Source organism: Argentina silus (genome assembly GCF_951799395.1).
Source record: "Argentina silus genome assembly, chromosome: 8".
NCBI classification, from domain to species: domain Eukaryota; kingdom Metazoa; phylum Chordata; class Actinopteri; order Argentiniformes; family Argentinidae; genus Argentina; species Argentina silus.
Window position 1 is genome coordinate 11,336,238 of NC_139662.1, and position 16,284 is coordinate 11,352,521.

At 41.9% G+C, this 16,284-nt stretch overlaps 2 protein-coding genes across 2 annotated transcripts; one reads left to right on the forward strand and one right to left on the reverse strand.

Moving 5' to 3' along the window:
* The first annotated feature begins 3,138 nt into the window (after nt 1-3,138).
* LOC310808663 (uncharacterized protein) lies at nt 3,139-5,750 on the forward strand. The gene is made up of 4 exons (XM_083675686.1): nt 3,139-3,303; nt 4,046-4,110; nt 4,401-4,439; nt 4,900-5,750. The coding sequence occupies exons 1-4, from the start codon at nt 3,173-3,175 to the stop codon at nt 5,385-5,387; spliced, it is 723 nt and encodes a 240-aa protein (XP_083531812.1). The 5' UTR covers nt 3,139-3,172; the 3' UTR covers nt 5,388-5,750.
* Nucleotides 5,751-9,019: 3,269 nt separating this feature from the next.
* Nucleotides 9,020-11,155, reverse strand: LOC310808931 (lipase member I-like; the record flags this gene model as incomplete). Its single annotated transcript, XM_083676030.1, has 6 exons — nt 9,020-9,123; nt 9,319-9,486; nt 9,596-9,703; nt 9,964-10,151; nt 10,361-10,514; nt 11,053-11,155. The coding sequence occupies 6 exons, from the start codon at nt 11,153-11,155 to the stop codon at nt 9,020-9,022; spliced, it is 825 nt and encodes a 274-aa protein (XP_083532156.1).
* Nucleotides 11,156-16,284: the final 5,129 nt, after the last annotated feature.

Genomic DNA, 16,284 nt, shown 5'->3' on the forward strand with positions numbered 1-16,284 from the left:
GTTCAGAGGAAGCTTCTTCCCTGTGGCTGTCACCCTACTGAACTCCAACTCTACACCTAGGTGACAACCTACCAACTAACCCCTACACCCCCCCCCCCCCCGGACAATTGTACTCTTACCCTATAGCATTCCTATAAACTGTACATACTGTATCTTCACTTATACACACTGCTCTTATACTATATACTACTGCTCTTCTGTACATATCTGTCTATACTGTTCATAATGCACATACCCTTATTTTTTACTAATCTTATAATGCTACTGTTAATACACTGTACATATCTGTTTATACTGTTCATATTGCATTCCATATTTATTCTGCTTATTTACTCTGCTTATAATGTTACTGTTAATACATACACTGCTTATACTGCACTACTTATACAGCTCATATACTGCTTATACTGTTCATACTGCATTCTATATTTATTCTTCTTATAATGTTACTGTTAATACATATACTGCTTATACTGCACTACTTATACTGCTCATATACTGCTTATACTGCACTGCCTGTATATATTGTTCACATTGCACTTTTTGCACTTCTGGTTAGACACTAACTGCATTTTGTTGTCTCTGAACTTGTACTCTGCACAATGACAATAAAGTTGAATCTAATCTAATCTAAGAGGCTGGTCCTGGTTTGAGACTCTCAGTTTCTCAGAAATTATAGGTGCATTATAGGTGCATTCCTGTAAAGAGGGGAGGAAAGCCCCCCAGTTTCAATGGCACCAGCTGTAGTTCAAAATCTCTTGCCACGATTGTTCCACTTTGTAACCGCCTGACTTGTTTAAAGAAACTGACTTTCTGTTTCTTTTTGACTCCGTTAATGTTTCCAAAAGATAACAACATAGCCTCAGTAGCCTATGACGTTGATTGTTTGAAAACGCACTCTTCTTTTTGCCAACAGAAAACTTTTTTTAGTTCCTTTAAGATAACAGACCAGTGTTTTCAATTCAAAGACAACATTGGTATGTCAGCACCAGATCAGATCGAGACCAAAGGGCCCAACTTCGGTGTCGTGACGTCAGAGCAAGGTGCGGTGATGGTGGAGGCGTCATTGGGGAGTGTATCTATGGACACAGGTCCGATGAAGACGACGTTGGGTCTCTCAGCGGACACTGGCTGCAAGATCGGCTCGAACGGAGTTGAGGCAAAAGTGCTGGGTACAGGCGCCAGCTTCAGCGGGGGAAAAATTGGCGTTTCTCTGTTCGGTAGCGGGGTCGAGTTCAAACTCTGGTGATCAATGAGTTCAACTGCCCCTATAGACCACTACCAGTCTGTGCCTGGAGGTCCACCATTTCACACATAAATCAGCTTGCAAGATAGTCTGCAGAGTGCTATTTCTATTTCTGTTTTCATTACGTATATCATTATTTTACAGTTTATGCTTTCTGATGACCAGATTTGGCCTCTTTGTGATAATGAAAGTGCCTTCATAATTGAACTTGTTCAGTGGGAGACCATGTCCTCTCTCTCACACACACTCATTCCTTCATAGAGAGTAGGATGGCACTGAGTACAGTATTTTACTGATATGGCTTTTTATACAATCTGTGCATTTTTAGTGGACAATATTTGCATTAAATACCTTTATTACACCTTATTGCTGAATGTTCTTTTCTGTCGCAGCTGAAATCTACAATCAGAATGGGTCAGCTGTAACCTCTCTCTCTCACACACACACACACTCACACACACACACAGACACACACAGACACACACACACACACACACACACACACACACACACACACACACACACACACACACACACACACACACACACACACACACACCTGGGTCACATTCAATGGGTACAAAACTGGAGCAAACATTTGTAAAACGAGATACCTAAACTCCAAAATATTGTGGATGACATGTACATAAAGCTACACACTGGTGCAGGTGTGATGTTATGAGAGCTTTAGCATTTAGCATTTCCTGCGTCCAGGCGTTCTATTCATTACTAATAGGACAAATGAAGGTACACTTGCCTCATAAGGCTCATTCTTGTTTCATTTGTCCTATTGGCTCCTACTGACCTCACTTTACACAGACACAGAGGAGGAGAGACTCAGACTCATTACAAGTTTATGACTGGATCAGTTTACAAAACAAAACAAAACAAAACTGCATGGAGCGTACAGTACAGCTGTAATGGCAAAACATTTATTTGTACTATTTTGCTTAAGTCTTATATGAAATGTATTGACCTTGTTGTGACCCAATGTACTTTGTTATTTTCCTTTATGTGACTGAGTAAGAACCAAAACCGACTGCTCCTTCTCTCATACAATAGACAATTAGAACACTCCTAACCGCAGGCTGAGGTTTGAGATAGTGGGTCACGCCTGGCTAACGCCTACGCTTGTTTCTCAGCTTCTTCAACAGGAAACAGGTGCAAGATACCCCTGTTTTGTTTGTTTACCCCTAGACCTATGACATATGAGCATTGGGGTTAAGGATGGTCCTCTCCTCAGCCACAGCATCAGTATCTGAATCCGCATTGTTGGTGAAGGAATGCTGTAAGCAGAATTGTTTAAACTTTCTATATGCATTAAAACTCTCAACTGAGACCAAACATCGTTTATTGTTGCTCACTGAAAGATTTCCACCACACAGCAGAGCTTGGAGTACCAGACATGAACACACACCTCACATGCACACACACATCGGAGCTGTCACAGTGGTATACCTTGGATTCCATTCCATTACGTGTACACCTCACACACACACACACACACACACACACACACACACACACACACACACTTGCAGGCACACTCTCTCTCTCTCTCTCTCTCTCTCTCTCTCTCTCTCTATTCACACACACTGCTCTGTTTAGTCAGGTGATCAATTGTTGATCAAGGGGTCACACACAAACACAGACCACCATCTCAGGGAGGCCCGCCAGGAGAGGAGTGGAGAACTGACCTAAGGAGAGGGAGAGAGATTTTGTAATTCATGTTGTGCCGTGTACTTAAACTCTTTTCATGCCAATACAGCTTTGAAATTGAGATACAGAGATGGAGAGAGGAGGAGGGATCGACACTGCAAAGGAAGGGAGATGAAAACTAAGTGTGAATAGAGTGTGTGTGGGTGTGTGTGTGTGTGTGTGTGTGTGTGTGTGTGTGTGTGTGTGTGTGTGTGTGTGTGGGTGTGTATGTGTGGGTGTGGGTTTGTACTGACCGGGTGCGATGGGGACCACACGATGGGCAGTCATTCCAGCAATACCCCCTTTGAGGTTGAATACGCCTATCTACAGAGAGAGAGCGAGCGAGAGAGAGAGAACGAGTGAGTGAAGAAAAGGGCTGTTGCCATAGGATTTGTGTGTGTGTGTGTGTGTGTGTGTGTGTGTGTGTGTGTGTGTGTGTGTGTGTGTGTGTGTGTGTGTGTTCACAATGTCACTGTCTTGTTATTGCATCGCCATATTACCAATCATCATAACATTGCATGTACAGTCAGTGCTAAAAATACAGGCTTTTTGGGGATAATCTGGAATACAGTGGAGGCACCTAATTACAAAAATTAAGAGAAAACTATGAGTTTGCAGGAAATGGGTATATAAAACCATAAAACCATAGATCTATAAACACTTTTTTAGATCAGTGATTAAAACAAGTCTTTGGTCATGCCACACCTTACAGATTCTGTATTCTGTCTTCTCTGCTCAGAAGCCATGAGTAGTTAAGACAGAGCAATTCTTCTGGTAGGTCTTCTGCTCTTTCAGTTCCTGTTTCTCAGAAATACTTGGTGCATTCATGTAAAGAGGGCAAGGTGGATACAGGATGTGTGTGAGATTCAGACATAAACACCCCATTTTGTATTGTATTGTGTTGTGTTGTGTTATATATATACACACACAGCGAGAGAGAGAGAGAGAGAGAGAGAGAGAGAGAGAGAGAGAGAGAGAGAGAGAGGAGAGAGAGAGAGAGAGAGAGAGAGCAGATTGAAAGAGAGCAGATTGAAAGGCAGCTTGCTGGAGAAACGTTGGTTAAATTAATAAGAGTGTGCAGCTCTATTTCTATCTTTTAAGAAGAGCAACATACAACATATACACTGCCACAGGACACCTGTCGACTCAAGACATCCATCACAAAGGTAGGCTAATACTGTCAACCACACCGCCTAAAAACGATGGCTTTCTTCATAGAGATACACTAAGTTAGTAAACGAAAATCAATTGTTATAGACAAAACATGAGGTAATACAGTACAATCTTTTTCAATGCTTGGCTTTTGGGAATTACCTATAGGCTAAGCAATGGGGAAATCTAAACTAATTCATACAATTTCAAAATATGAATTCAAAGTTGTACTGGCTTAGGATTCTAGCTTCAGTCTGGGATGTTAATTCTTGATATAGTAAACCATTCCTCTTTGTCCCAACAGGTTTTCATTCCTCCAAGATGCCACGTCTCACAGCCGAAGGTAAAATAAATAATCCAATCCAATTTTATCATTCAAAACCTCCTTCTGGTATCACATTGCACTCCAAAATAAGTCTGTCAGATTTCAAAAGTAGTCAATGTCAATATGGGTCCATGTCCCACACCATCAATTGTGTAGATTCAGCTATAACTCACACGAAATGAATCTGAAAGATTTGTACCAAATGATGTTGATAGACGATGCACATCTTTCCAATTTGTTTGGGTTGAGGCATACGGCCGGATCAACAGACTGATAGGCCTTTTTGACATTACACTACCGTTAAGATTTGGAAGCATTTGACAAACTAGCAGTATTAAAACTAACCCTGTGCATGTTATCAAAACTGTCAGAAGACACACAATTTGAAACAAGTATCTCTCTCTCCCTCTCTCTCTCTCTCTCCCTCTCTCTCTCTCTCTCTCTCTCTCTCTCTCTCTCTCTCTCTCTTGTTTTCCAGGCCATGCAGTCGTGCGTGCGGGTGCCAATGTCACTCATGGTGCACAGGGGGTCCTGGATACTATAGATAACTTTGACCGGGACGGCAGCGCTTCAGCCACAGGAACATACTCAGGCTCGGGCAACTTTTCTCATGGTTTTGAAAATAAAACAGGTCGGCGTATACCCAAGGCAGGTGTGTATGCGGCGGCAGGAGTAGGCCTGGCCCGAGCTGAGTGGAGCGTGTTTGATGCAGAGGCCAAAGGACCCAACGCAAGTGCTGGTGCCGGTGTGTCACTGCTGGGTGCGAAAGCCATGGCCAAGGCAGAGATCGCCAGTGCCTCTGCGTCCGCTGGGCCGGTGAAGGCAACGGTGGGTCTCTCAGCGGACACTGGAGTTGGGATCGGGGTGGACGGGCTTGAGGCAAGATTTCTGGGTACCGGCATCAAAATCGGCCCATCAGTTAACATTTCTCTGTTCGGTAGCGGGGTCGAGTTCAGTCTCTGGTGATCAATGAGTTCAACTGCCCCTATAGACCACTACCAGTCTGTGCCTGGAGGTCCACCATTTCACACATAAATCAGCTTGCAAGATAGTCTGCAGAGTGCTATTTCTATTTCTGTTTTCATTACGTATATCATTATTTTACAGTTTATGCTTTCTGATGACCAGATTTGGCCTCTTTGTGATAATGAAAGTGCCTTCATAATTGAACTTGTTCAGTGGGAGACCATGTCCTCTCTCTCACACACACTCATTCCTTCATAGAGAGTAGGATGGCACTGAGTACAGTATTTTACTGATATGGCTTTTTATACAATCTGTGCTTTTTTAATGGACAATATTTGCATTAAATACCTATATTACACCTTATTGGTAGTTCTTTTCTGTCGCAGCTGAAATCAACAATCATAATGGGTCAGCCGTAACCTCTCTTTCTCACACACACGCACACACACACACACACACACACACACACACACACACACACACACACACACACACACACACATTCGCACGCACGCACGCACGCACACACAAACACACAAACACACACACACACACACACCACATTATAGTAATACCAATCATATATGTCCTCTTCTCTGTCCTTCTCAAAAAGCATTGGAGGAGAATATCTAAGGGGAGGAATCTAGATTTCTCAGACAATGCATTTTGAGTCAAAGTTAAAAGGTACAGTATGTGAGCGCCATCTACAGGGCTCAAGCTTTATTACAGTTTCCCTCTGCTGCTGCCATGCCTGTGAGATTGTGAGAATCTGCCGGTCGCATAGCCATTGGCTTAATCGGTTTACCAACCAATTATCTCCCACAACAGTGCTTGCGCAACACACATTTCTTAGCCAATTTGCAGTCGTGCCATTCGCTGAATTTGATTGATCATTTTTAGATCAGTGAAGGCTTTGGTCAAGTAAAATGCTCATGTCTCACCACAGAGATTCAGTGGTACCTTATCAAGTTGTTCTCCACTCATGGCCTAGTCAAATTTCTCGAGAACTCCATACCTCCCAGTTGGTTTAGTCATAACTGCGACCTCCATACCTCCCAGTTGGTTTAGTAATAACTACGACCTCCATACCTCCCAGTTTGTTTAGTCATAACTATGACATGAATGCATTCGAGTGGTTTTAAAGTTGGGACAACTCTTAAAAAAAGATTTTTGATTGCAATCCATAATGAACGTTAACAAAGTACAAACATATACATGCAGTACATGATTACTAACAATTAAATATTTTTAAATTTACCAGAAAGATGAATACTGTTGACATTTTTACCATTAACTGTCAAGTCAGCTCTGTTTTCTTTGAAAGGGTAAAAGGTAACAGTGGATAGGCATCCAAAGAAAGCAAAGATCTGATTGATAAGATGGATCTTGAGATGGATAAAAAAAAGTACACATACTGTCTAAACATTACAGCCAATAATAATAATAATAATAACAATAATAATAATAAATATAGCTACGAGAACACACAAATATTACCATGATGTGTTTTGAGTGACTGAGAGAACAAAAAACAGTTCTCCAAAACAGTGAACACATTTGCCAACACAGCACATTTCTTTTCCAAAATGTACTATTTCTCTCAAAACTTAGAATACATGTCACAAAAGCAAATCAGTGCATCAAAACAGTATTATTTGTCATCTAGTGAAAAGTTCAATCCACCATTCATTTCATAATGACACACTAAATAATAACTATAAGATTCAATATGCATTGCAGGTTGGACATCGTTCATTTGAAAACAAAGGTGAAAAACTGTAAGATATTCAATCACCAGAAAAACGTAGTACTATATAGTTCATGGTACTGTAGTACTGCGCCTGTTACAGAAAATATGATTTCTTACTATAAATAGAAATAAAATTAAGGTAAAATATAAAAAATCAAGCTGGTAGTTACAACAACAAAAATAGCATTACTATTTAATTTCCTATTTCATTTGTTATTACTGACTGCTTGATAAGTGGGTGCAATCAAAGTTTTTAATGTTGGGGGGCAGGGGGGGGGGGGGGCTTGGGATTCATCCTTGCAGCGTCTCTGGTATTTTGCAGTACGTCAGTGGACATACCTAACTAGCCTGAGATGACATAACCGGCTATTTACAGTTAACTGATTGAATCTCCTACTAAGTCTGCTCATATTTTGTTTACATTGCATAATATTTTGTTTACATTGCAAAACATCAGATAAATGAGCGACTGTTGTTGGCTAGCCTGCAGCCACCAGGCTCATCTCGCCAGCTCCTTGTAACAATGAGGAACAATACAAAGTCCCAAGTCCTGGTATTTTCCTTTGCTGGCAGTACAAAGTTCAACTACTGGGAATTTTTGTATAAAAATTAGCAATCATGTATTGAAAACTGGGCAGTTTCAATGCAAGCCTATGGGAGATAGAGCTTCTGTACCCTCAGGGAAGGTTTGGGGGGGGTGGGGTGGGGGGGACTGCATGTATAGTTGTTCTCTGATAATATGTTGTGTCCGAATACCCATACTACCTCTATTGGTCTAAGAGAAGCAGTTAATTTTCAAAAGGTCAAATCGATAGTTCTATTTCAACAAAACTTCTTAAAGGCAGACTCTGGGATCTAATGTCAATTGGAAAAGAGCGGGCCGCGATACTAGAGATCATTTCAAAATGGAGATTATCAAGAAACAAGAGGAGTCGGCATGCACATGCACGGTAGACATGCACTGACATCTAATGAGTGCCTACAGTTGCTCACATCTTTACTTACTCCAAATATCTTTGGTAAAAGTTGCTGTGACTCCCCGACATGACGTCATATCCCAGAGTCGTAGACTTTAACTACAATACTTTATTAAGAAAACTACAACTCAATTCAAAATAATGCTTAGTCGTCATGTTATTATGGCTTGGCTTGTACATGAATTATGCTGATTGATATTTCTATCCCATCACCTGAACACCAGAACTCTTCACACACTTTCAATATCCTTGATGGATATCCTTTGGAGATTCACTTCCACTCTCTGGTTTTCTATTGCTGATACACTCCAAGCCTTGTATGCCAGCCTGTAGGAAGTTATGCTTATAGTTAATTTGCAATCGGTTATTTTGTTGTACTAAGCAAATGGGATTGTTGCTGTGTTTACCCATTGTGCCTCGGAAGTTGTGTGAGCAGCAGGTGACTGATTGTAATTCTTCTCTTCCTCCATTCAAGATACAGAAGACGTTGAGAGTAGAACTCAAGTGACATTATTTTGAAGTCTTCAACATGGTCCATGGAAACCATGAAGTGGTACATCTGATGTGGCTCAAACTCTATCATGAAAGGACTGGGCGCAATAAAGGTTTCTGTCAAGGTCAGCTTAAGTGAGTCATAAGATCTGATAAATCATTTGAATCATCAATTGAGGGACTTATCAACAACATAATAAACAAAATGTATCTCACCCAGACACCAACATGATGGATGTCTTGCTGATGTCTCCCTTTAGCTGAATGAATAACTGTGCCTCCAATGAGCAGTTTCCTTCAAAGTGCAACTCCAATAGAAATGGAGTGACTAAAAGAGGCACAAAATAGATCAATCAACTGTTTTGCCTTACCTGAAGTGACCTGAAACAACTGGAGCTCTTTCATAATATCTGTCAATGTGTCCTGACCACAGAATGGCCCAGTTGCACTGATGTCCAGGACATGAGGGGCTGGAAGGGGATAGGACGATCTGGGGGTAGCCAGCTGATATCATAACCTTTGAGAGAGAGGGAGTGAGGATAACCAGGGTAATCATCTGCTGTCCATCATTCAGTATCCATTTCTAATGTCAGGTCCTGGAAGTGTGAATGACACTTATATCAGCATATTATTATTATGGTTATAGTTCTTGTTATTGTTATTGTTATTATTATTATTATTATTATTATTATTATTATTATTATTGGCCTACCCAGCTGTGGGCAGACGTTGAGACCAGGGCTGTGGCAGTGTGTGCATAGAGCCTTCTGGAAGTCTTCCACGCCCTGACAGGGGAAGGCTGTGAGAGGACAGGGGGACCGGATGGAGCTGGTGAAAAGCTTGAAGGCACGGTGGTGGCTGCAGAGCAAGTACTGCTCCCCTGCAGGGATACAGTGATGCACCTTAGACATACAATTGTTATACACAGATACACTCTGTCATTATGGTGATATTTTGATAACCACTAACTTACACTAACTTACCCTCACTTTTCATAATAGCTTGAGGACAACCAGGGAGCTCATGTCCTTTACCAGTGTAGAAATCCACATGACCCAATGGTCTTGAAAAACCCAGCGCAGCCACAGGCTCATTGGCTGAGAAGACAGTAGGCCATTAAATGACTGTGTGGTGTGGGTTTACAGTAATGGGATGTACAAAAGTGGCAACAGGTGAGCCTCACGATTGAAGTTGGTATGAATCACATCCACATACTGCCCATCATTGTAATCCAAAGAGACACTTTTATCTGCCTCTAAAAATGCTGGTGCAAATGGATCCAGCCCTGAGGGGAATCAAAGCACATCATGATAAAAAATGTACTCGACAGTAGTTTATCAGATTATTTAGTGGGAAGATCCCATGTCCCTGAATCTCTCATCAGATATGACCCAGTAGCATGATTTGATTTCAGTACCTGTGATTCTTCCTATAGCTCCATGCAGACAGGCTCCAGCAACACCAGCAACATGGGCTCCCACACCGAATCCAATCAGATGGAACATCTCTGGGGAAGACCCCTGATCCTTGGAGAAAGCACCAGTCCTCACCATGTCACAAACACCATCACAGAATGAGTCATGTTGAAAGCATGTTCAGTTTATTGAATGGTCATATTGTTTCCTTTAATGCTAAAGAACAATCATACTGCCACCATCTTGCTTCAGCTCTGACATAATGTACCCACCAGTAGTGCCTGGATGACCTGTGCCAGTTTCTCACCAATCTGACGTGCCCCGTCTGTAATCTCATGCCCAGGAGGCACCAGCCAGTCCGCTGCCACTATGTTTCTCTGCCCAGCTTTCAGCAGTTCCTGTGCCATGATCCTTACCCAAATGGGCTGCACCCTGGGTGGCCTCCTGCCTGGTACGATCAACACAGTGGGGCTGTGAGGGTTCCAGGTCAGTCCTGAGAGGCCAGCTGGGACCTCAAAGGGAGTGCCACAGGGGCCCTGTCCTGCTGAGAACCTTAGGAGCCTTAGCTTTGGTGATGGAGGACTGATGCAGTTGAAGTCAGAGCAGTTTGCATGGTCACCTTGGACATGAAAATGTTCATAATCGGCTACCCAGACAGAGACATTGGTGAATCCTGTTGACAGATATCTGTGGAGGCATTTTGAGGATCTCCTTCTACAGTTGATATATTGCCCTTAACAGCATGAAAAGTAAGCCACCAACGCCCAGTTAAATTAAAGTTAGCAAACCAACTCTGATACTGTATGTTGATTTTATGTCTGTAACCATGTTGAATTGTATTGTATTGTTTGTTTGTCTGTGAACTCAGTAGTATGTATGTGTAAACATCAACTCTCTATCATTACAATTTGTGTGTGTGTGTGTGTGTGTGTGTGTGTGTGTGTGTGTGTGTGTGTGTGTGTGTGTGTGTGTGTGTGTGTGTGTGCACGTGTGTAAAAGACTTGAAGGAGCATATTTACATTACCCATTACCTTTGGCAGGACCAGACAGAAGACAGAAGGCCAGCAGCCACTGAGCCCAAACCAGGCTCCTGTCAGCTCTTGAGTTTCCCACAGCACCATACACTCTCTCCATCATGGCACACAATGCAAATAACCTTTCCTGCTAGTCTTCTCCAACACTCAGATCAGCTTTAGGGGTGGAGACTTGAGACATTTGTAATGGAAATAAAACAACTGTATAGATTTAGTTACCCAGCCCTTTTTTTATGATAACTATACTACTATAATATACTGAACTTCATAATTCATGATCAAAAACAGAAGTACATCATAAGTGCATGTTATACTAAATACACAGAGAAAATCAGCAAGAAAGACAAATTGTTGGCAATATATTTTTTATATTTTCTTTTCCTTAAAATATGTACAATGGTTGATTTGGTGACTATACAAACCCATTTACCTTTATTGACAGATATATCAGAGCACCGATATTGGCCTTAAAGAAATATCTGGAGAGTTATTCACCATGTTATATATAATATAGAGGAAACTGGACAGCACTTATTATGGATCATTTAACACAATTACACATGACACAACTGTGTTAACTGAGACACAATAAGTCCTGCTCCTGTACATGTTTGTATATACTGTACATTTTCCCCTATGTCTGCTAAGGGCTTCACTGCTTTTTCCACTGTTTATGTGGCACATAGGATATTTATATGTAATTGGCCACTTACGTAAATGTGTTATTTTATATGTATGCACTTTATCTTGCATGTTTACAGACTCCCCCCATTCAATTTCAAGCATTTATAAAAGGCACTAGATCACTTGTATATAAGCTGTGGCTTGAGCTGCGTTCTTCAGTTGGCAGTTAATACCTGAACCAGTAAAGACAGAGGACCAGACGACTCACTAGTGTGTTTTCCATTTATTCTTAAGCATAAGCATTAATACAGTTTGTCGGTCATGTAAGCTTTCTATTTAGTGTACCGTTATGCATAGTAACATATGAAGTTTGTAGTTTGTTAGCGGTAATTGCGCTAGCTTGGTATCCTAAACGAGGACGAGTCAGCACTAGCTTGCCGTTTACGATGAGAGGTTGTTGTCAAATGACACCTGACAAAACATGTCGAAGGGAGTCTGGTGTAACGTTTGCCTGACTCCACTGATACAGATGTATGTGTAGGATTTAATGTTAGTGTTTTGTAGTTTACATTTTCTGTGTTTTTCTTCGTTTTCTCCTAACGGTTAAGAGAAGGTAGACGGTTAGAGCCAGAGCCAGAACCGCTGATGAGCAGCGCTGGAGTTTACCGTTGCCAAGGCAACCAGGCAGCTCACAGGTTGTACCATATTTCTAAATCATTATTTTTGATATAATACTGAAATGTTGATATTATATTGTTATAATATTGTTATATCTTAGTTGTAATTTGTATTGTTCCAACTAAGTTCAGTTGGCAGTTAATACCTGAACCACGAGTATGTTTACCCCCCCCCCTATACTAACCCTAACCCTAACCCCACCCAGAGACCTCTTCATCCCCGCTACCCCCCTTGTACAAGTTCTCTCCTGCTAATACAATAAAATGAAATAGCCGACTGCCTATGGCCCCTGGTGTGAGCATTGATTACTTTGTCTTATGATGACTGTTGGATAGATGATTCAATTACTTAAACAAATATTACAAGTATTGTTGTAAGTCGCTTTGGATAAAGGCGTCTGCTAAATGCCATGAATGTAAATGTAAATTACAATGGAGGGCCATGTCCAGAAACGATCCCGAGCCCCTACCACTGATCTATATACCTATATCTATGTCTGTGTTTTGTCTATTAATTAATAATATGATGATGATTAATCCCAACGACGTATATTTTCCAAGAAACAACATGAGCATATCTGAAGTATCGACAAAGTGAGAAACGCTGCCTATTTCAATTAGGCCTGCGCCATTATTATCTTTATAGAGAAGAACGAGTCATATTCATGAACATGGGTTGTTTTGTTTGTCAGAAATCGCATGGGTCTTTCCAAGTATTGCATGAAACAAGCTCTCCTGTGAAGGGAATCCTTTGTCGTGAGAAGACCAGTCAATAAGCCAGTCCATAAACCTTGGTCATTGTAATGATTCACGTTTGTAATCAAATAAATATCTCCTGCGTCATAATGCTGTTGTCTTGATGACGCTGCTAGCAATGACGTAAATTAATGTAAAAATCACTTTGGTCACTTGAACCACCAGTTGTTGTCAAATAGCCTTTGCTGATTGTCATTTGTAATGTGGTACGCTCATTAGTGGAAATAGATTCAATTACATTTCAACACAATGGAGAATAACTGGTGGGACCCGCCGCAGGTAAGTTTGCCTTGCTCTATTTTAGTTTAAATAAACGGGAATACTTTACATTAAATTGCCCCAATACTTGGGCCAAATGTCCAGGGACGTAGGATGTATCTTTCGAGGGGGGTGCTGCCTAAATGTTGTGTAAAGGGCTGTGCCATGGCTGCTGGTGGGCCGGTCGATCTGTGGGCTGCGGGGCCGGTGAGCGACACGATGTGTGGGCTTCGCGCAGATCCCCCCTACCTTAATCAAATAAGCACTAGGCCTACAAGCTCCTGTATATTTTCAGCCTACCTCAAGTCCGTGAACTGCCTTCAAGTAAACGCAAAGCTGTAAGAAGCAGGGCTGAAAATTAATCAAATAAACTCCATCATCCGTGGTGACAACATGTTACTGTACACTTGTTTGTATTCGTATGTTATCGTCCAGTCAAAGTAGCCTACAATTCAAAGCAACATTTCCCCCCCCAATCAGGACCTAGACCTACTGCAAAGAAATACCCTTAATTGGATACTCTTTGTTGTTAGATCGCTGGGAAGTAATTCATCCGACTCGGCAGACAGTTTGATCCCAACATCAAGTCAAAACGCGGTAATTTCGGTGAGCGCGCAATTCCAAAAACAGCTGTTTGTCAGTGAAAGAGCAGCGTAACAGCCTAAAAAGTGAAACGGGTCGAGCTCAATCGTTGTTACAGAGAGAAATGTGGCTGCAAAATCAACCATTTTAAAGATCAACATTAAAACGAGACAGCTTCTCTTTTTAGCTTGACAAACGCAAATAACCTATAGAGGAGGGACTATCGAAGAACGATGATTGACAGAACAATATCAAAATGGTTAATTTGATGTTTTCAGGTCGGCAGTATCTAAAATATAACCAAACATAGTTGGCACTAATAGGTTTTAATCGACAGGACCTTTCCTTAAGTAAGTCGTAAGTTGACTTTGCAAAGGGCCTACAATTACTTACTGTACAGGCCTACATGATTTGCAATATAAATTGTGTCGGATATGTTGAATAAAAGGTAGATGTAGGCCTTTTTTAAAGGCAAAACTAGAGAGCCCCTTTTGGGAAATTGGGAACGCAACAGCCTATTCTTGAGAACATTGTGAGATACTGCAATCTCTTTGCGAGGGAAGCCTGTTATCTAACACAATCATATTTCTTGACGTTTCCCTGTCATTGTGTCTGTCATCTCCATCAGGAAGTTTCAAAGCACTGTATCAGCGCTACTGTATTTGATAACTACCCAGTCACCCCATTCAGGATGGCTAAACATAGACAATATGTAAAGATCACTGGAGACAACTGAATGGTTTTATACTCAGAAAAGACAAATACATTCATAGAGACATTCTCGAGACTGCACCTGTAGTGTGTTCACTGTATGTCCACAGAAGTGTAAAGAGGATCAGGCTGCCCTGATGATGGAGGCAGCAGGACCGGCAGCTTTCGCAGCCTACACCCCACTCCCACAGAGGACATCAAGACGGGCCAGGCACACGAGAGAGAGGGCCAGAGTGGCTAAAGAAAGAAAGGAAGAGAAGGAGGGTTGGAGGAGGGAGATGGAGGAGAGAGCGGAAGAGGTGGAGGGAGCCCAAAACCTTCTGCATAAGGTGAAGGAGCACACCGATGCAGAGAAGGAGAGGCTGAAGGAGGAGAGAGAGAGGGTGGACAAGGACAGAGAAATGGTGGACAAGGCCAGAGAAATGGTGGACAAGGACAGAGAAATGGTGGAGAGGAAGAGGGAGATAGTTAATCGTCTTAAAGATGATATGGAGAGGAAGAGGAAAGTGTTGGATAGAGACACTGAGAAAGTGAATGAATGCAATGCAATACTCAGTCGCATTCAAAAGACTCAGGAAAATAACAAAAAGGATTTGGAGGAGAGGATTGTCCAGTTGGAAATAAAGGCGAAAGAGGTGGAGGAGGTGGAGAAAGTGACAAAGGAGATGGAGGAGACTTTCCAGAGGGAGATGGAAAAAACAAGAAATGAGATGAAGAGGAGAGAGAACGAGGTGGAGGAGAGAGAGAGGGTGGTGCAGGAGAGAGAGAAGGAGGTAAAGAAGAGCGAAGAGAGATTAAAGATGAGTGAGAAGGAGACCGAAACAATGAGAGAGGAGCTTCAAATGGATGATATTGAATGGATGAGAAAGGAGATGGAGGTGATGAAGAGGAGGGTAGAAGAAGTCGACAGACAGATGGAGAGAATCCTAGAGGAGAAAGAAATGGAGGTGAAACAAGTGAAAGAGAGGATGGAGGTGATGAAATGGGCAGAGGAGGAGAGAGAAAAAGACAGGAATGAGAAAGAGAAAGAAAAGGATATGGATGAGGCGATGAAGAGAGTAGAGGAGGTGGAGAGAGAGATGGAGAGAATCCTGGAGGAGAAAGAATGCGACGTTAAACGCGTGAAAGAAGAGATGGATGTGATGATAAAGAATATGGTGGAAAGGAGGGAGAGGGAAGTGAAAGAGGAGATGAGGATGAAGACAGAGATGGAGAGAGAGAAGGAGAAGATTGAGAAGGAGAAAGTAAAGGATATTGAATGGATGAGAAAGGAGATGGAGGCGGGTATGAAGAGAGAAGAAGAGATGGAGAGAGAGATGGGGAGAATCCTGGAGGAGAAAGAATGCGACGTTAAACATGTGAGAGAAGAGATGGATGTGATAAAGAATATGTTGGAAAGGAGGGAGAGGGAGGTGAAAGAGGAGATGGGAAAGATTACAGAAGATGCCGTGAAGTGGATGAAGACAGAGATGGAGAGGGAGAAGGAGAAGATTGAGAAGGAGAAAGTAAAGGATATTAATTGGATGAGAAAGGAGATGGAGGCGGGTATGAAGACAGTAGAAGAGATGGAGAGAGAGATGGAGAGAATCCTGGAGGAGAAAGAAATGGAGGTGAAACAAGT

What these genes read in the sequence shown, in the direction of transcription:
- LOC310808663 (XM_083675686.1), top strand. Translation starts at nt 3,173, where the DNA reads ATGTGTGGGTGTGGGTTTGTACTGACCGGGTGCGATGGGGACCACACG. An exon ending in GAGCGAGAGAGAGAGAACGA is followed by an intron (nt 3,304 to 4,045) that starts GTGAGTGAAGAA and finishes CTATCTTTTAAG; the next exon opens with AAGAGCAACATACAACATAT. An exon ending in TCAAGACATCCATCACAAAG is followed by an intron (nt 4,111 to 4,400) that starts GTAGGCTAATAC and finishes TTGTCCCAACAG; the next exon opens with GTTTTCATTCCTCCAAGATG.